Source organism: Sinocyclocheilus anshuiensis, unplaced genomic scaffold, assembly GCF_001515605.1.
Source record: "Sinocyclocheilus anshuiensis isolate Anshui unplaced genomic scaffold, SAMN03320099.WGS_v1.1 scaffold345, whole genome shotgun sequence".
NCBI classification, from domain to species: Eukaryota; Metazoa; Chordata; class Actinopteri; order Cypriniformes; family Cyprinidae; genus Sinocyclocheilus; species Sinocyclocheilus anshuiensis.
The window spans coordinates 455878-477354 of record NW_015536466.1 but is presented as its reverse complement, the minus strand read 5'-3'; the positions used below and the strand labels follow the sequence as shown (position 1 = coordinate 477354).

Sequence of the window (21477 nt, the reverse complement as noted above, 5' to 3'; positions counted from 1 at the left end):
GTCTGAATACTTTCCGTACCCACTGTATATATATATATATATATATATATATATTGTGCGTGTGTGTAGGTGTACATACATTTTTAGCTTGTTTTAGCACTTTCTAGGGTGTTATAGGTGGTTTTCAACATATTGCTATTAAAGCTGTTGATTTTAATTATTTAAAATTAACTAATCAGGGTTAACTAATCTCTGTGATTATTTAATCACACCTAACATTAAATTTGTACAAACATTTGTAATCATAAATATATTTTGACATTGAATCTCCAAATTGATGTGGAAATCACATGAAGTCAGTGTTTTAAATACTTGTAACTAAATACTATGAATGAAGGCCACTGATACTAATACCAATGCCTCAATTAAATTGATTATTTTTTTCTGGGGATAAAATGAGTGATTTAAAATTAATATTACAGTATAATTAAAAGTTAAAGTGCAAATTGTAAGATTATATAACATTAAAAATATTCTAACAACAAGTGAAACTAAAACTGTCCACATAAACCTCTTATAATAAATGTCACATTTAGCTGTGCCTTTTAGTTTCACAATGAATAAGTAATAAAATGAGTAGTTAAAACATTGGCTATTAGTGTTTACATGTGAAGACTGATCCTCTCGATACAACATCAGTATTGCAAGCATTCACACTTCTTTCCACAGTTGGTCTGGAGTAGTAACTGGGACGTTACTAGGTAGTTCTGAGTGGTAGTTTATTACATTGTAGTGCTTTTATTTTGCTTATTTTCCTCATTGTCCATCAGGTGAAAATTGTAAGTCTGAGTACGTTTCTCCTGAATAAGACATGATTTGATCAAGTCTGTTGCACAAATGGTGCGGGAAACTGCCGTTAAGTACAAATACCTGTACAAATCCAGTTTAAACAAGGTATTCAAATCAATATGAACAAGCAATAGGTATTCTCGCCTTAGCAGACATTAGCTAATTAAGAAAACACAGACTATAAGCTAAATCAGGTATAAAGACTGTCATGTCCCTCATTCCAGTTTAAAATCTATCAAATGCTCTTCACGTCCAGATAAACTCCTGCTCTCATTACGGGATGCTGTACCCGTGGGTGAGCATCCTGACGCCTGTCCAGTTCAGCATCACCCATGACCACCAGGAGGACCTGCACAAACTTCAGGTGTGCGCTGATATATTTCTCTCTTTCTGGCAAGCGACAGTAATGTAAATGATGGAAATGAATATCAAGGACCTCTAGGAAGTGCAGCCAGATCAACTGAAGTAAAGTGGGAAAGTGCATAATCCAATTTGTTCTAAACATGAGACATACTTTATATTAAGGGCTTTACAATAACTGGTAAGATATGTGACCCTGGACCACAAAACCAGTCATAAGGGTCACATTTTGTGAAATTGAGATTTATACATCATCTGAAAGCTGAATAAATAAGCTTTCCATTGATGTATGGTTTGTTAGGATATTATAATATTTGGTCGAGATACAACTATTTGAAAATCTGGAATCTGAGGGTGCAAAAAAATCTCCTTTAAAGTTGTCCAAATGAAGTTCTTAGCAATGCATATTACTAATCAAAAATTAAGTTTTGATATATTTACGGTAGGAAATGTACAAAATATCTTCATGGAACATGATCTTTACTTAATATCGTAATGATTTTTGGCATAAAAGAAAAATCAATAATGTTGACCCATACAATGTATTGTTGGCTATTGCTACAAATATACCCCAGCGACTTAACACTGCTTTTGTGCTCCAGGGTCACATATAGTTAAGACGTATAGTTTAAAGCGGCTCGGCCCGTCAGGTGCTCAGTTCAGCCTCAGCTCAGGAGATAATTCCTTAAAAGGACAGTTCACCCAAAAAATGACAATCCGTCCTCATTTACTCTCGCTGATGTGGAACACGATAGAAGGTGTGCCGTATATTTAGTACGTGTGCTGCTCTCCTCACTGTGCAGTCTCTGCTGTGCGGCCCAACGCTGGAGGTCTCGTTTATCCTGCCTCTGCTGGAGCAGCTGTCTGACTCTGACTGCACCGGTCTCAGTGTGCATGTGCTCTGTGCCACCAAACTGGGCCAGCACGAGACATCCATCGACAGACTGCTAGACCGGTGTCCACAAGCCATCATCTCCTACGCCAACCACGAGCTACAGAACGACAAACTGGTAACACACTTAACCGCTTTGGTGGTGAGGCCTGAAGCGTACAAGGCTTCTACAAGCTACACATGATCAGTGTGTCACTGCGTTCTCAATGTTACTGGCCAAAGTAGTCATGAAATAAACGGAAATTGTTAGAAAGGTTTGGAATCAGCGTGACTTGACACTCTTTCATGTTAATCGTTTTCTGTTTCTTCTCTCTCTCCAGTCTCTGTGGTGGCAGAAGCTTTTCCCCGAGGTCTGTGACAGGATAAGGACAGCAGGAAATGACAACACCGTCCTCCTCTCAGCACTCAAAGGTAGCAGTCGTTTTATGCTTCTGTCTGTCCAAACACAACGGAATGAAATCTGCTGCTCATGAAAACGCTGTCTTTTCTTTCACAGAAACTCTGGTTGTGGCGGCCAAGGAGTTGAACCCGCTGGAGTTCCTGGACTTGCTGCCGGATGATGGAACGGCTCATTTCTTCCTGCCACATCTACTCGAATGCAGCCAGTGAAATCTCGTGACTGTTAGCATGTATTTTAGACAATCAGAGAATCAACACTAAACCGGTTTAAAGACTAGATCTGGATCTACAGTCTTCCTGCTGCTTTGAATGCTGATAGACAAAAAAAAGAGTTTGTTCATCTCATTAGTCATGTGCGACCGCTGTGAACATGATCTGATAGGAAGCATGTTACAATCATTCATATAGTCTGGATGTTATTATTATACGTTTACTTCAAAAAGCAAGCACTCTCCTTATTATAAGAACAAATATATATATATATATATATATATATATATATAATTAAATGTACAATTATTAAATTAAGTGTTTTTTAAACACTTTTGATTTTGATTGATTTTTTAAATTTTTATTATTGTTAGGCTTGTAGTGTTTTTGTTTGAATGTTTGTCAGATATTTGTGCGCACATTACCCATAATGCAGCTGTCATCTCATTTGATCTGATTTCTCAGAATGAACATTATAAATTGTCCTTTTTATTTTTTTTTATTTTTATTAAATGATATTCATATACAGAATCTTATGTGCAGCTCATTTTGTAAATATTCTTTTCTGTGTATAGTTATTATATTTTCAAGCTACAGTAACAAAATTAATGTCTTCCTTTTACTATTTTCTTACTAAATCAACCCTATTTAATGTAATCTTTCCTGATCTTACTGTGCAAAAACGGAAAAAAAAAAAAAAAATCTTCATAACCTTCTGAAACTACTTGTATATTCAATATAGTCTTTAGAAGCCATTTTTCTAATCTAATCAAGATTAATTCTGATCTAATCAAATTTGTCAAATTAAAGAAGTAAAATAACTTTAAATCTCATGTTAACTTTAACAGTATTTTTAAGCAAGGCAGGAATGTTTGAATGCTCTTTTGCAAACAATAATTCAAAGAACTACAAGTGTTTATTTAGAAAAATCATGAGCAAGTATTAACACAAACTTCCTGTTACAGGCACATGGGATTTCAACCGCTACCAAACAAACCCAGGAAGCCCCTCTTTCTCCCTAAAAAAAAAAAGAAAGAAATTTATATTTAGTTTGTGTTTCTGGTCAAATATGCCCAAATGAAACACAAAAACATTTGTGTAACTGCATTTAGGAATTCTCGTGTCAACCACCCCATGTGACAACATGCCCCGTTCTCCCCTTTGTGTATTAAAGAGCTGAAGTGGAAGCTTTTTTGCATAATGGTAGTAAAACATGTTATTCTTTCTTGAATTACTACATTTAATCTCATAACCTTACCATCTTTCTCGAGTATGGTGTATGTGGTCTCCATTCCGGCCTGGATGTGGTCGGTGACGTGGCAGTGCAATAGCCAGGTGCCAGAATACAGCGGACGCATGGTGACTGTCTGGAACGTCCCGGGGAACAGATCAAACACGTCTGCTCGATGTGTGCCACTGACCTGCGGGAAAAGCCGATTGCCATCGCACTGCTACTCTGAAACATTCTCATTCTCATTGTGGTGTTTGGATGGACGGATGGATGAATTACCTTGTAGTCAAAGCTGTGGCCGTGGAAGTGTGCAGTGTGTATGTCCACCTCGTTTCCCATTCCCATCAGATACCAGTACACTTTATCTCCAACCTTCATGTCCAGGCCTTTTAAGATTGCCGTAGACTAAACCATTGATTCCTGTGATGAGCAAAGGAATAACCACTAGTTTATCATCAACACATCAGGCCCATTTTATAATTTTGGCCATTTTACACTAGAATGTTTTGGTGACTAATAATAACAGGAACATTGCTTACATTTTAATGCTGAGGCAATGGTTTAAATAAGAGGAAATTTAACTGTGCTAACATTTAGCTCACTATTCTGTGAGAAGTTTCAATTATTTGAGGCATGTCCTCATCCTCAAAAACCACGACCAAAACTATGCAACCAAGAGACATTAAGCATCTTGTTGCTCTCGATAAACCCTTCATCCTCCTTCAGTGCCTTGGGAGGGTTTTTAACATGAGCTTTGATGTTGTCATCCAGATACCAAGATTCATTCTCATCAAAGACCATGAAGAGCAGAGCAAACTCCTCGATCTCTTTCTTCAGCCCCAGTGTTCGCGCCAGGCTCTTCTTGCAAATGACCAGCGGCCCGATCAAACCACTGTACATGTCCTGCACGAGAAGACAATCAGATTTACATAGACTCTGGCTCCATTCCAAAACCTAGCTTCTAGAGATGTATAATTGTGCTACCTTCTGACCAACTTCTAAGGCAGCATCACATTTGCACTGAATGCGTTTCAATGAAAAATTAATTATTCAAAATGTTGGACACAACCCAAACTCAGCAGAAAACATTTTTTTTTTTTTCACAAGTTTGCGACTTCATATGAATTTGTACGATTTGATTCTAAATCATTTGCATGATTAAAAAAAACAAGCATGAAGTAGCATCTTTAACCCCATCCCTAAGCCCTCAGTGGGACGTGAGTAAATTGTACGAAAATGTACAAATGGTAGGAATTCATTCAAATTCGCCACAATTTGCCAAGACAGTGTTGGTAGAAAGCAAGGTCATCAGGTAAGAAACATCACACTTAGATCCAAACTGGTTCTGAACAAGGTCCTATGATCTTGTGTCAGTACCTTGATAACGTCTACGGTTGAGTAATACGCTCCAACGCTGCATTCCTCCTGCTCTTCTGTCGGCCCAGAATTCTTTGGGAGGTACCAGGTATAGGTCTGAGTTTCGCCTTGAGTAAGCAATACATACATTTAGACGTAATAAACAATATGAACCTCCATTTGTCTAGAATACAATTGCCAGATCTTACCTGGACGTGTCAGGGCCACCTGAGGACTGTCAGTTTTGACTCCATGGGCGTGTATGGAGTACGGTCTCTTAGCCATGTTCTTAAACACAATCTTCACTTTTTCTCCCACTTTACCATGGATCATGGGTCCTGAGATGAGCATATTTTGAAGGTTTACAAACATTTACACCAAAGTATGAGCCAACCTTCAATGTACAGCATATTCTAAAAATATGTACCCATAATTCCCAAGTGTTCCATATCAGCAGATCTTTCCTTGGGTTTGGTAAAGGTTTCATCAGTGTACTCTCTGTACAGCACCTTCTTATATTTTGAACCAATGAATTTGCCTTCTTTTTTAGGAACTCGTTTCCTGGACTGAATATATCAAAATAAATAGATTTAGATAAATAGATTGATTTAGAACTTGCATTTTCTGTACTGACACTGTAAAAACACACACACACACAAACACACACACACACACAAAAAATGAATGAAAATTCTGTCATTAATTACTCAATCCCATGTCGTTCCAAACCCATAAGACCTTCGTTCACCTTCGGAACACTAATTAAGATATTTTTGATGAAATCCGAGAGCTTTCTGACCCTCCATAGACAGCAACGCAACTGACATGTTCAACGCCCAAAAAGGTAATAAGGACATCGTTAAAATAGTCCATGTGACATCAGTGGTCCAACTGTAATTTTACAAAGCTAAGAGAATACTTTTTCTGAGCAAATAAAACAAAAATAACAACTTTATTCAACAGTTTCTTCTCTTCCATGCCCGTCTTTGACGCGCATTCACAAGACACACGTAGCTTCATAAAAGTACGTTTGAACCACAGATATCACATTTTAACAGTGTCCTTACTACCTTTTTGGCGTTGAACGTATGAGTTGCGTTGCTGTCTATTGAGGGTCAGAAAGTTCTCGTATTTCATCAAAAATTTCTTAATTTGTGTTCCGAAGATGAACGAAGGTCTTACGGGTTTGGAACGACATGAGGGTGAGTAATTAAAAACACAATTCTCATTTTTGGGTGAACTAACCCTTTAAAACTTATCTGGTCACAGTATGTCACAACTCACTCAAGAACCAATGGGGTTCTTGGTGTCACTGATACAGTTTTTCGCTGACAATCTTACCCTTCACCATAAATCTCAAATCTCATTCACATCTGCATGTTGATGCTTGGCACATAACCACATTTGGTGTCAATGAACACCACTGGTGTTCTTCATGTATTTTTGCAAATTGGATTCATGAGTTCTGGTGAAGGACTTGGAATACCTGTCTTTCAGACCATGGTGCATCTGTTCCTCCCATGTGCGGGTGGGTGAATAGTCCCAGTCCATCTCAACTGCAGCGATGTAATACTTCTTCTGGTGTAGCATCGTCTCAGACTGACGGTTCCAGAAGTGGCACTGCTCCACGGTGTAGTTGGCTCTCATGCCTCCATGATAATGATCTGTGGTTTTACATCCCACCTCAAACTGTCCTGCAGACACCATGTCACATCATCAGAACACCACGTCTACAACTTTGATGTTAATCTCAAATGCATATTTATGTGATTGTGTAAGGAATAAATGATGCTGATAAATCTAGCAATGTTCAGTGTGAGGTTCCAAACCTGTACCTTATTTCCTCTGTGGAACACAACAGAAGATATTTTGAAGAACTTTCTTTGTATGGACAAAAAGATCTCAAAATACATTTCAAAATAACTTCTTTGGTGTTCCACTGAAGAAATGCATACAGATTTGGAATAACACTGGTTGAATGTGTCGACTGATCAAGATAAGAATTCAACAACACTGTTTTAAGTTGACTAAAAAAACCATCATACGCATTTAAGAGCATGTGTAGTATTAAAATAAGACTTCAAATGTTGCATATAAGTGTTCTTTGTCACAGTGAGATCAAAGAGAGAATGGGTGGGACTGTACCCATGCTATCAGGCTCCATGATGACAGTGTGAGAGATATGAGGAAACACGTTGATGGTGTCTCTCTTGGTGTCTTTGTAGAGGAACCTGTTGCCCTCAAAGTAAAGTCCATGGATGTCAACCTCTGATCCTTGTCCGGACAGATGCCAAGACACCTTATCACCTTTACACATACTCAAGCCTTTCAGATTCCCATACATGTATCCATTGAGCGCTGTGAATGAAAAACAAATATTTGTTTGGATGAAAACGTGAAAAAAATATGGTTTGTGTGCTGCAGAAATGCAAAAAAAAAAGTTTTCTCAAGGAGTCTATAGCACTTACAGTGCATTTTATTGGACTCTTGAAAGTCTTCATCTTCTTTATTTACAGATTTAGGCTGTTTTGCGGATCTGTTGATGTTGTCATCCAAATGCCAGCTCAGGTTCTCATCAAACACAGTTGCAAGAAGATGAAACTCTTTATCCACATTTTTCTAGGATGGAAAAATATTGGCAAAGCTATGAACAATGAATTGTTATACATTATTGTTGGGAATAGTTAGACCCAAATGGAAGCTGGGCTTACAGAACTCAGCAGAAAGAAAGAGTCACAAAGTTCTCCACACACTTTCAGCTACCAATATTGTAGTCCTTTCCAGACATTTTACAAAAAAAGCTCAACATCCACCTCCCGCACCTGCTTTCCTGATTTGAGGGTTTTGGGCTTGCAGATCAGAAGAGGTCCAACCAGCCCAGAGTTGGTGTCTCGAATGGGATCCACCGCTGAGTAGTACAAGTAGGTGATGCAGTCTGGATCTTTTTCGGTTGGTCCTCCATCCTTAGGAACCACCCACTCATACTGGTAGGTGGAGTCAGGACGGACTAATGCAGCAGGAAGTGGCTCGACCACTCCTGAAAGAGATGAACGACATACAACTTCAACATTTCTACATTCAGTGATCGTCTTTTTGCCTTATAAATAATATAAAGGACCAGACTTCATTTTACCCAAGAATTACCAAGATGGATTCAGAGCTGAATATGAGTTTGCAGTGGATGAAGTTTTGCCGTTTGGCTTGCTTACCTGAGGACACTTAATAGGCACTATTTGGCAACATTACCGACAAAGTAATTGCACAGACACTATTGGATGAGAACTGAACTGAGCTGGATGATGACATCACTGAATCAACAATGAACTGGCTTTAACTGATTCAAGCTAAACTCTCCTCCAGGAGCAGGATTTGACACCCATGTGATAGTAGAGCATAAAACACTGCCAGTACTCACTTTTGAAGGGCTTTTTGAATAGAATATATATGCTGGGAAAGCATCCTTGCGACTACTTAATGGTTTAGAAAATGGATGGATGAATAGATAGATGAATGGATTATGAAGACAAACTTCTTTGGAGTAAGGTGAACTGGTGAATTATTCACAATGAGACCAGAAACAAGTATTAGAGAAGCAAATAGGGGTGAATTTGTTAGTAAGGCAAGTCATGCCAGATAATTCAGAGAGACTTTGGTCTCTCATGGATTTGGACTGATTTGTTTGAGTCCAGGCAGGACTGTAAAATAAACTTTTGCGCAATGATCCCTGGCCTTGATTCAATATTAGACTTGCTTATCCCTTCATTTCCAGATTTTTCTGTATATCATTGAGATCTTTTTCTTACTTGCTTCTTTCTTGAGTTCACGAAGCTTTTTGGCGGTGTATGACTCTGCGTAAAAAATAATGGAAAAGAATGATATTTAGTTTAAGTCCATCATACATTTTTATACATTTATTCAAAGAGGTTTATTCTTTACCTTCCAGGACGTTGTGGTAGAGAGTTCCATCCATTTCTATGTTATATTGCACTCCGTGAGGTTGGATACTGTAGGGCCTGCTTGCTTTATTTCTAAATGTCACTTTAATTGTGTCCTCTTCCTCTGCTCTGATGATTGGACCTAAAAAACATCCCAAAGATGTGAAGAGAAAGCACTGAAGAAGACTAATGTCTGCAAGCAAATCACTGCAACATGTTCATTGTAATATTACAGTTAAAGGGGTCATATGATGCTGCTAAAAAGAACATTATTTTGTGTATTTGGTCTAATGAAATGTGTTTATGCGGTTTAAAGTTAAAAAAACACATTATTTTCAACATACTGTACATTATTGTTTGCTGAGGCTGGGATAGAGTGAGCTGAGGCGGCGGGGTCGAGAACGGCGCGCCCGGCGGATCCGACGAATGAGCGGTAACCACATGTGACGGACTCCTGGCTGGATTCCGCTTTGTCCACGGTGAAAGTTGATGTATTCCCTCAGCGACCAGCACAGATCAACTCTAGGCATGACGAAGCGGATATCGTCCTCTTTTGGAAGACCAAACAAAGTAGTTTCGCTTTCACAACGAAGCACACAGCATCTTCACGACATGGCTGCAGCGTCAACAAAACTACAGTGAGACTAAAAGTTACGCCTTCTTTCTTTGCGTGAACATTTGGGCGGCGTTATGCAAATCTTCCCACATAGTGAGGTAGATATGTGGGGGCGTGTTAGAACGAGCTGTTTTAGGCAGGTGTGGCTGACTCTGAACTTTTATAAAGAATATCTCTTTGGATTTGAGACTTTAGTCTTTGCAACTTTACAGATCTTCTTTATGCACCAAGAGCTTGTAACACTCCAAAGAGAAAGGAAAAATTTAAATCGCATCATATGACCCCTTTAAAGGAAGATTCCAAGTTAAATACAATGTATGTTCTGTTGACAACATTTGTGTACCCATAGAAACTGTAGTTTTATTACCCAGAATTCCCAGGTGCTGCTCCTCAGGGGTCCTCTCTTTGCGTTTGGAGAATGTGTCATCAGTATATTCCACATATTGGACTTTCTTGTATTTGCCCCCGATGCGATCATTGCGGTTATCAAAGAAAGTGTCAGATACACTGAGGATGTTCAGAGGCACGAGCTCAAATTGTAAGGACAAAAGGACATTTGCTTTGACTTCAATATGTCTCTCAGATAGCTTATTTTTACCTGTCATCAGCAAGTTTCTTCCCTGAGTACTGGTTTATCCCCGTTGGCCCATAATCCCAAATGATTTCCTCAGCGGCAATGTAATACTGTCTCACTTCTCCAAACGGTCTGGGTTTATGCGCATTTGGGAAACACTTCTAAATCTCAAAAATGGCTTGCATGCCAGCTAAAAGTGGGGAGAAATGTAATTAAATGCAACACAGCCATTGTAACAATGCAGAATTTTTGCATCCATATTCTCAGATCTGGTCTTTCTGTACCTTCCAGATGGTCATTGACATGGCAGCTGAGGAGCCACCGGCCGGGATTATCTGCCACCATCTCTACATTAACAAAAGTAGCCGGGAACAGACTGACGGGTGTCAACATGTTGCCATTTGTCTGTCAGGATCTGTCCGTGGAAGAAGGCTGAGTGGAGGTCCACCTCGTTCCCCATCCCAAACAAGTGCCAGTGGATCTTATTGCCCATGCACATACTGAGGTCCGGCAGGTTGCCGTAGACATACCCGTTGATAGCTGCAGTAAAGTTCAGAAAGGAAGGTGAGATTTCTGGATAGTTTTACAGAATATTAAAAAAAAAAATAGTAGACATTATATAGAACATACTCTACAGTACTGTATACTAGTATTCTAGGTAGTTCATAGATGTGCCTAGAGCAGGGTTTGACTTGATGGCCTGTTGACATTATCACTGAACTCACAGTGCATTTTATTGCTTGTTGACTTTGGCAGGAGCTGTGCAGTAGGTCCTGATATTTTCATCCAGGTACCAGCTGAGGTTCTCGTCAGACACCGTAAACATGAGGGCGTAAAGATAGTCAGCTGTCTTGTCCCCATACAGATCTAGAGAGCCTGAGAATTGCGCAAAAAAAGAAATTGCACAGAAAAAAAAAGAATCGTTCAGTGCTAGTGAACTATATCAGAACTTGAAGTGTGTGAATTACAGTATACAATGACTTTCATGGCGGTCAACATTTTTATATGAAATTGTATCAGTAACTTTTATTGCATAATCCTTTGAGTCTTTGTTTGCATTCCAAATTGTCACTGTGTAGCAGCTAGCCAGATGTTTAACATAAACTCAATTGTTTGTTAAAAAGGCAAGGTTCCTGAAACCCTGATTGAAAAGGCTGATTCAAAATGCTCATTATGTAATATGCATAAATAAAACTTATTGTACTCTTTACAACTTTTTTTTTTTTTGAAGGGTTTCAAGTCTTAACAGAATGTTTCAGATTTAATAGTGACAAATATCAGATCCATATTGACAAAAATTAGACAAAACTTTTGAGTTCACCCTGCGTTTTTTCCCTCAGGAGCAAGGAACTTTATGGGTTAAAAAGCATAAACGAGAAGATTGTATGCAAAATACTCTAGTTTATGCTTTTAAACGCATACATTCTTTCAGTAATTAATTAATTCTTATTTATGCACAATAATTATTCTTATATGTGTTTATTTAAGGTGTAAACCTGTCTAGATAATCATATTTAAGGTGGACCATTTCTATGTGGATGAATTTCCAGTTATTTGTCACTGCTGTAAATTCTTTACGTGTATAATATGAAAATCACTGTGTTTACTGGTTTACACTGTCATGACATGAGATGGAAAATATCTCATGTCACATATAAAATATATATCCATATATATGTCCACAACATTACTGAGAGATGCTGACATTTGAGCCCTGAAGTAAAGAGAAAGATTTGTACCTTTTTTACATATAATGAGAGGTCCAATGAGACCTGAGGCGATGTCTCTGGGGGCTTTAACATGCGAGTGGTATATTCTGGTCAGACAGTTAGTGTCATCTTTTCCTGGAGTATGGGAAGCCGGTAGGGTCCAAACATAGGTGAACGACTTCCCAGGGGCCACTGAATCATCGGCTTTTTCCACCTTTTCTGATGAGTCGGGATATAGTGCTCCTGGAGAGAAAGCCCATATTCACAGTTTTCATGATGAGCAATTTGTGCACATGAGTTAAAGTAAATGAATTCACAGGCTTATTTAACATCACCTTCATTGCTCTTGTTGTAACTGAGGCCATGTGCATGGATGGAGTACTCTCGTCTGGCCATGTTCTTCAGGTGCACAATAACTACATCATCTTCTTCTGCACTAATGAGGGGTCCGAGGTAGCCCAGCCACTTGGGTTTTTCTATCTCCTGCCTGTAGGTGGCGTCAGTATATTGCAGGTACACTGCCTTTTTATACAACCGTCCAATCCGCTGCTCTCCCCTCTCCAAAAACACCTGTGCTTCTCTGTCAAACACCAAAACAACATTTTACATGCATTGACTCAGAAAGGTAAAAATTGTATCCCTAAGAAATAAATCTATTATTTAGGGTTAAGGGTTTGTTGGGGACCCAGAATCTAAAGCTGCATTCACACTGACAACTATCTGCAGAAATAAAGCAACCAGAGCTCATTCATCTTCATTGCAACATAATCTGTTTGAAGCGGCAGTTCAGCTTTAAATGAGCAGTGGTGCAGTGACTTCCATTGGGAGTCAAACAGTGATTCGTTAATACAGTTGGATACTACAGTTGAGTAGGACTGCCTAAACAATAGGAGCAATATACAAGTGAAATTGTCATTAAAGTTCTAAAGAAGGCTATAAATTGCAACTAGAGTGTATTTAAAATTATTCAGTGTTTAATAAAATGTTATTATAAGCTAATTTCTTGCATACTGAACTCATAACTCAGAGGTGTTTGTACTCACTCATCTTTTTCTATGGTTTTGTTCTGAATCAGACTTTTACCACTAGGAGCATAATCCCACTGAATCTCCTTAATGGCAAAAAAATATTCCCTTGTGATAGAAGACGCGATTCCAGCACAACACAAAACCCCAAGCAGCGTCCACTGCAGCCCCTTCATTTTGGATCACTGGGAGTTGACTATCAAAGTGGAGCAGATGCTTCACCTCTTTAAATGATGAAGGGTGACAGCAGTCAGCCAATCACAACAGACATGAAGAGGGCAAGTTGACTTTTACACACACAGCTGGGCGGTCTGGTAAATACACGACCCCATGAATTTACTGGCAGTATGTGACGCCATGAACTCTAGGAAACTCCTGTCTGTCAGAAAACCCTGTGTCAGTTTTCTTTGCAGTCATCAACCATCTGTCTGATAAAGCTTGCGCCTGAATCAGTGTTAATATCGCCCCATTGTTTGAGTGTGTTTGTGCGTGGTAGATGTGGAAAACATTGCTGACCAAAAAACCCCAACTTGTTTGCATTACGTAAAAATCAATAGGGTATTGGGCATTTGTCTCATGTTGAGTTGAGAAATGTTTGTCTGTTGGGACTTAACAACTCAGCAGTTGAAATGCTTTGAATCCCAATTGCAACGCACTGGGACAAATCATTTTAAAATAATGAAGCAAGCTGCATATGCTAAGGAGAGAAAGGGCAAAAGTCAAGAATTTGTTGAATAAAGATTGGCCCAGTGCTATTACATTTTCATTATATTCGATTATGAAGCCATTATATTTCTCAAAAGTTCACCTTTTGTGTTCCACAGAAGACAGTCAACAGGTTTGTAAAAGGCTTGGAAAGGCATTAGGGTGAATGACAGAAATAAATAGTGAAATAAAACAATTTGTTGACTTTGCAACTTAAAGTCAACATATAAGCCAAACATTTTCAGCAACATGAAGTCGGCTAAACGGTCTCACCCAGTTGCACGCTATGCCAAAGAATGGTTATTTACATTTACATTTACATTTAGTCATTTAGCAGACGCTTTTATCCAAAGCGACTTACAATTGGGGGATACATAAAGCGATTCTTCTTAAAGAGGCAAACAGACACAGGAAGTGGATGTAATACCAAGTTCTTAGACATTGTTCAAATAAGTACAAGCTAGAAAGAGAAGGAATAAATAAAGAGAGAGAATTTTTAATTTTTTTAATTTTTTTAATTTTGTATTTTTTTATGATGAAGTCAAGTAGCTTCGAAAGAGATGAGTTGTCTTCACACAAGGAGGCCTGAACGCTTCCGCTGATGCTTCCGCGTCAGCGCACGGACATCAGATAAATACACAGTCTAAGACACTAAAGTGAAAACAGCTGTGGCCGCCTTCTAATTAGCACAGCCAATAGTCTATAGCAGGGCAATTCCTCAAATCGAAACTACAGTTCGCACTTAAACGCAGGAAGGGAGCAATTAAATTACACGCGCTCCTTCTTTGCCGAGGGCAATTATTATAATTACCAGAAAGTGCAATCAAAAATACAAACGCAAACAAAAATATAACGTAGAAATAGGCAGAAAACGAAATATTCCTTCCTAGCAGCAAGTAATAATTCCAACAGCAGATCTATAAACAAGTATTACGCAGGACACTCACGTGCAGCTGTCTGTCTCTTCTGTTGACTAATCGCTTGACCCAATCGCTTGATCGCTTGATGTGTGAAATGCAGCAGTCTGGGAAGGGCTACAAAACTATTTTAAAGGTTCTGGGACTCCGAAGAACCACAGTGATATAAACAAATCTCTAAATGGATAAAACGTTGTGCCATAATTGGCTGACCGACCCAAATTCCTCTAAAAGCATATCAACATCTCATCCAGGAAGTCATAAAAGAGCCAAGGACAACATCCAAGGAACTGCAGGAATCTTTCACATCAGTCAGAGGTCAGTGTTCACAACTCCACCATCACAAACACATGCCAGTAATGGCATCCCATGGAAGAGTGACACGGCAAAGACCACTGCTAATCCAGAAGAACAAGTCAAGTCAAGCCAACTTCATTGGTATAGCACTTTTCACTGTACACATTTTTTCAAGGCAGCTTTACAAAAAATCTAAATGTTAATGTTTAGAATATCTTAAAGGGGTCATATGATGCGATTTCAATTTTTCCTTCCTCATTTAAACACTCCCCCACATATCTACATCACTGTGTTGGAAGATTTGCATAACTGCCCAAAAGTTTACGCAAAGGCGTAACTCTCGCTCTTGCTGTAGTATTGTTGCTGCCGCCATGTCGTGAAGACGCTGTGTTTAGTTGTGAAAGCGAAACTACTTTGTAATACTCTTCCAAAAGAGGACGATATCCGCTTCGTCATGCCTAGAGCTGATCCGTGCTGGTCGCTGAGGAAATACATCAACTTCGTGCTGTGGATCACCAGATTGGCTTTCTGCCGGGGTCGTCACATGTGGTTGCCGCAAGCCCGCCGGACGCTCCTTCGTCGAATCCGCCGGCCGCGCCGTTCTCAAGCCCTCCGGCCTCTGCTCACTCTACCAAATACACAAAATAATGTTCTTTTTAGCAGCATCATATGACCCCTTTAAGACATTCATGCCATATTAAGGCTTATCTAAATTTGGCCAAAACACACCTTGATGATCCTCAACACTTTTGAGAGAATGTTCTTTTTGTCAAAAGTGGAACTGACATTAAATTGTGTCTATGGCCTGATATGCTGGGATAGGCTCTAGCATCCCTGTGAACAAGTTGATTGAATGGATGGATGAATTCTGCTTTCTACCAGAAAATACTGAAGGAGAATGTCACCAGTCTGTGACGCGCAAGTGATTTATGTAGTAATGATACCATGCATATGAGTAAATACAGTACACCCCTGAATATCTAGTCAGAGTCCTGACTTGAACCTGATTGAGATGCTTTTGCAGGACTTTATACTGTCCAGTTCATGCTAGAAAAGCTCCAATCGGACTGAATTAAAGCAGTTCTGGAAAGAAGAGTGGGCTAAAATGCCACTTCAGCAATCTGAAAGACTGTCCTCTTAACCCAAGCATTTGGTTGCAATTTTTGCTGCTAAAGTTGGCTTGACCAGTTATTAAGTTAATGGGGCAGATTTTCATTTTTTTTTCATATGGATGTATTGTAGGGATTGTTTACTCAGGATGCCTTGGTTTGAATATCTGATATATGTTTTTGCATGAAAATACAAGAATTCACAAATAAATGTTCATAGCTCTGTAGCTAAAGACTTTGTGCTCACATACTCGTCTAGCTTATGTTGGGCCAGAAATCTGCATGTTCTCAAATTATGAGGATTTGGGCAAGTTCTACAGTGTGACACAGATTTATGTTCTTGAGATTATTGCTGAGACTGGATAATGAAGCTTACAGCATCCATTCCCCAGTGGATTTGTGCAATTTTCTTGTACTGCAAATTGTGAAAACCACCAAAGTGTGAAGGTAACCACAAATTTAACAAAACAGAAAAAAATGAGTCTAAAACGAGACCTATTTAGTCATTGATGGGATTATTTAAAACATATTACAGCTTTTATAGGTATATAAAACAACATTCATCATCTGTACTTCTATTACTCTCAACATTTCAATTATTTACAAAACAGCTTCCTGTACAAAACGAACAGAACTCATACAAAAATACATTTATATTTTAGCAAAATGCATATTGCAGATAGTGTACAATACAAATGTTTGTTCAATACAGAAAACATGCACTGCTAATGCAAACTCGGCTGGAGTGATGTGGAAATGTCCCGATGCATTCAGCTGAAACCTAGTGACTTAGTGTTTTTAATCCAAAGTAAGGTACAGCTGTTTGTGTGTCATGAAGTGTGGCTCTGCTGCAGATGAGCAGCCCTGTTTCTGACTGACTGAGGCTGGGAAACACTCGAGCGTCCTCAAGCGTTTAGACTGTACTCCTGTTTGTAGCAGCATGGCCGGCACACTGCATTAACCAGTCCGCTGACGAGCTGCAGGAAACAGAGGAGGAACTCCAGGGTGCTGAGACCCAACAGGATGGACAGCAGCGTCACATTCCACTCCACAATGTGTGCCGGCTGAATGCAGAAAGACCATTTCTCTCGAGCAAACAGATACCTGAACAAACGGAGGAAAAGAGTGCAAGATTTTTTTCTTATGAAGTCACCATCAAAGCATTTTCAAAAGAAAAAAAAGAGCTCATACCTTCCACCATCATTCTCAAAAGGATACCTCCATCCCATCTGAGTGAAGCAATACGGCCCCTTAAAGAGCGCCACAGCGGAGATCAGGAAGCAGTATGCAGAGCCGGCTAATCCCAGCAGAGCCGCGAACACCGAACCACACATCTACACACACAACGTCAAACTGATGAGTCTGGCTGATCTGTACAACATGTCTCCCTTACCAACACTCACCGCACAGCTGTCTGTTCCGCAGGAATCCGCACACTTCCCCATTCCCAGAAACACGCAGGCCGGTATCAGCATCTGAATGTGGACAAGGAGTTTTTAGTACAGTAAAACCGTCTAAATGAGTAATCACACCCCATTACGGCATTTGACTCCTGACATAAACAGAATATTCAACAAGAAAAAATCTAGAATGTAACGATGGAATTAATTGTGAGAAGTCTGGAGATGTCAGCAACAAAGAAAAACTGGTGGACCAGCATTGCATTTTGATGAAAAATTACGAAGATATCATCAACAACGTATAGTAACAAATTAGATATCTGAAGATTTTGACCCAGTACTCGTACTTTCGATTAATTCATTACAATTTACACAAGTATTTTATCGCTAACTATAAGAGTAAGCACTTTGGTATTCTTGTTTCCTCAGTTGTATGGTTTGAGGAGTAAGGTCTCTTCATCCATTTATTTTAGCGTTAGCTTTTCATTTGAATTGTTCATTGTCTCCACACTTTGACCAGCAGCCAAGAAACACCCCCGAAGTTTACTTTGTAACTCTCATTCCAACCCAGTCTTATGAGAACTGTATGAGTTACCAATTTCATTTCATAAATTCACACTTGTAAAAAAAATTTATTAAGGAAAACGACCAGGACCACATTTAGACCCACCCTAAATTTAACCCTACAGAAGGCAAGGGTAGATCGTACGAACAGTTATCAAAGAGATAGTAAGAATTCACCACCAGTTCTCTAAACTGTAAAATACTTTCAAAACGTTTTTGAGAGTGTTGATCATTTCACACTCACAACAGCACAGATAAGCTTTTCTGTACTGACCAATACACCAAGAATCTTGGACACTTTCACTTCCCATTGACTTTTGTTTTTATATTAAGCTTATTATGTTTTCTACACCTTAGAGTTTTTACACATACTTTTGCATCAAGTTGGTGATTTTTCATTAGCCTAATCCTGATTTTAACCGTTTAACCTAACCCTTAGTAGCCTAACCCTAGCTCTTAAAATATTTAGCATTTTTACAGTTGTGTTTATTCCGTTTTTTCCTCATGGGGATGTTAGGGACGTCCACAGTGCAGAGATGGTTTGTCCAGCAACCTCAATCCACCAACACTATTCCACACGTTTGCACACAACCAGGACACAAGACATTTACAGCAACACAAATCTGATACTCACCACCAAACCACCTCCTCCGATTCCCATAAAGTACCAGACATATGTGGTCACATGCTCATCCTTTACGAAGTTCATCTTTCCGTCAGGAAAGAAGAGCAGGATGTTTGCCACGATGCAGCAGGTGGCGAGAGGGATGAGGGCAAAACCCAGAGACCTGGCAAAGCCCAGAGAACACATCTTCACACGGAGCAGAGGGAGCGAGCACAGGCGGCTGTAATCCGGGACAGGAAAGTAGGGTGGTGGACGGAGGAGCGGAAGGGTTTTAAGAGACTTCCCCCCTCCTTGGCCCCCCATGAGCCGCTGCTGCACTGAGGAGGAGGAGACAGGAAGCGGGCTGACATTATACATTATGACTGGAAACTCTCTGACAGACGATATGACCGGGACTTTGTGGGGGGTTTGAAGAGAGTTACAAGATGTTTTCCTACCAAACCTTTCTCGTCATTTCGTTGGTAATCAGACAAAGATGCATCTCAACATAAAGGTGGACAGTTTTACAGTTTAAAATGGCAAGCCTTGTTTTCAAAGTTGTGAAAATATAAGGTGCTTCAGCATTAGAAAGATAATCTAATGCTGATATTCTTATAAATATCTATAAATATCTTTTCCATTTTCATTTGGTTCACAACAAGGTTGACACTGTAACACTTTTTATGAGCTTTTCAATGATGACATACAATAAAGTAAATAGTACGTTTTTTTTTAGTAAACTATTTATTTATTTATTTTTCTTTTAACACAGTAAAAGTTGCTATCAGCTATTCATTGTCATTTTAAACGTATACACTACACTTTTAAAGGTTCCAAGGTTCCAAAAGGGCGTTTTGCAGTGATGCTATAGAAGAACCATTTTGGAGCCAGTTAACTGTTCTTAAAATAACCATTTTTTATGGCATGAAGAACATTTCTATAAGTTAACAAACCCTTTTCCACTATAAAGAAACTTTCTGGAAAGGGTCCACTGATAGTAAAGCTTCCTCGTGGGATCATCAAAGCCAATAAAGAACCTTTATTTTTAAGAGTGTGCCATTCAAAAGTTCAAATGTTTTTGAAAGAAGTCTCTTATGCTCAGAAAGGCTACAATTATTTGATCAAAATACAGAAAAAAAACAATTATATTTTCGAAATATTATTGCAATTTAAAATAACTGATTTCTTTTTGAATATATGTTAAAAAATGCAAAGCTGAATTTTCAGCATAATTACTCCAGTCTTCAGTGTCACACGATCTTCAGAAATCATTCTAATATGCTGATTTGCTGCTCAAGAAACATTTATTATTATTAGCAATGCTGAAAAGAGTTGTGCTGCCCAATATTTTTGTGGAAACCGTCATTTTTTCAGGATTTGATGAATATAAAGTTTAAAAGAACAGCCTTTAGAAAATATAAATATTTTGTAACATTATATATGTTTTCACTGTCACATTAAATCAATTTAATGCATCCTTGATGAATAAACATATTTATTTATTTTGAAAAAGAAGAAGAAGAAAATCCTACCGACCCCAAATCTTTAAACGGCAGTGTAGGTAGTGTTCATAAGGAACACAAATGGCCTTTGTCTTGAAAGGTGCATGTGGTTGAGATGATGTGCAGATAGGTTGTGTTTCAGCCGTCAGCACTTCTGATTAGACTCTGTAGATGGCATCACTTACTGTACGCCGTAAAATCCTGAGTGTTAAATTAACACTGCTCGGAGCATATATGGTCCCACTCTAAAAGAGTGTTAAAGTAACACTGAAGCAGTGTTAAAGTTAATGAGATAATTATGTGATTAATTAAGTGCTGATTGATCATTAGTAATGAACACCTGCTGTTAACAAGCAGAATCACTGAAGAAAAGAGAAACACAAGAACTACAGCTGACTTCAGCCACAGCCTGACATGAAATCAACTGAAATAAAAGACATTAAATCTCCCAAGATCTCAGCAGAAGATGATTAAACATCTCTACAAACAACATCACCAGCTTCACACATTACTAACCAGTTAGACTTTATTTTTTTGTAATGCGTCTAAAAATGTCTTATTAAGAATTAACAGAGGTTTAGATGTTATTGTTTATTGAAAATAATAAAAGTCACCAGTCACCATTTTGGAGATAAGTGTTTGTTTTAGTTGGGATCTTGACCCTTGACTTTTTAACATTAGTTTTTCTCTGGTTGCTGTAACTGTGTTTATGAAACGCATTTGTTAGAGCAAGAAAAACCAAGAGAAAATGTGATCATGTAATATTGGCCATCTTACATTAGTTTTCCTCTGTTTGTTGTAGCTGTGTTTATGTAACACGTTTGTTATGGCAAGAAAAAAATGTGATCAAGTTATATTGGCCATTTTTTGATACTGATGTAGTTGTCATGCATAGCCTGATTCACTGATGTCATCAGTGGTGATGTGTAATTTAGTTTAAGTTACTGATCACAACTACATTTTAAAGCACCATCATGAAGAACTTTAAAAACACTCTGCACACCAGTTTAGAACATCTGTACTGTTTATACATGCAGACATCAAGGATCAGTATATGAATCTCAACAATGGTGACGATCATCAGACAGATTCATGCTGCAGTGCATTCTGGGTGCACCAATCATAACTCATCCATGGCTCCCAGCATGCATTGCGACATGAACAAATTATGCAGCTGCATTGTCTTAGTCTTTTCTTTTATTCTTACTATTTTCTTTTATTTTTGTTGACTTTTTACTGCCTTGTTTTGTGACGTTCAAAAATCATATAAAAAATTATCAGGA

The 21477-nt window shown here is 38.7% G+C and overlaps 2 protein-coding genes and 1 pseudogene across 4 annotated transcripts in view; 1 reads left to right on the top strand and 2 right to left on the bottom strand.

Annotated features, from left to right (window-relative positions):
- The window catches only part of hps3 (HPS3 biogenesis of lysosomal organelles complex 2 subunit 1), a 15743-nt gene extending 12867 nt beyond the window's left edge, over positions 1-2876 (top strand). For both annotated transcript variants that reach the window (XM_016488976.1, XM_016488911.1), the window contains 4 exons: positions 1046-1153; positions 1953-2159; positions 2362-2452; positions 2538-2876. In XM_016488976.1, coding sequence (XP_016344462.1) covers positions 1046-1153; positions 1953-2159; positions 2362-2452; positions 2538-2650 — 519 coding nt within the window. In that variant the 3' untranslated portion in view covers positions 2651-2876. The remainder of the gene's footprint in view (positions 1-1045; positions 1154-1952; positions 2160-2361; positions 2453-2537) is intronic.
- Positions 2877-3532: 656 nt separating this feature from the next.
- LOC107690662 (ceruloplasmin-like) lies at positions 3533-13307 on the bottom strand (annotated as a pseudogene).
- Positions 13308-16623: 3316 nt separating this feature from the next.
- On the bottom strand, positions 16624-20425 carry LOC107691147 (transmembrane 4 L6 family member 1-like). 2 transcript variants are annotated; one of them, XM_016489739.1, is made up of 5 exons: positions 20229-20425; positions 18723-19030; positions 17528-17599; positions 17316-17458; positions 16624-17228 (listed from the first exon to the last, which is right to left on the bottom strand). In XM_016489739.1, exons 2-5 carry the CDS (start codon positions 19014-19016, stop codon positions 17030-17032), a joined length of 708 nt encoding a protein of 235 aa, XP_016345225.1. In that variant the 5' UTR covers positions 19017-19030; positions 20229-20425; the 3' UTR covers positions 16624-17029. The 2 variants fall into 2 exon arrangements, with proteins under 2 accessions (XP_016345225.1, XP_016345155.1); XM_016489669.1 differs by having other exon boundaries at positions 18723-19025.
- Positions 20426-21477: the final 1052 nt, after the last annotated feature.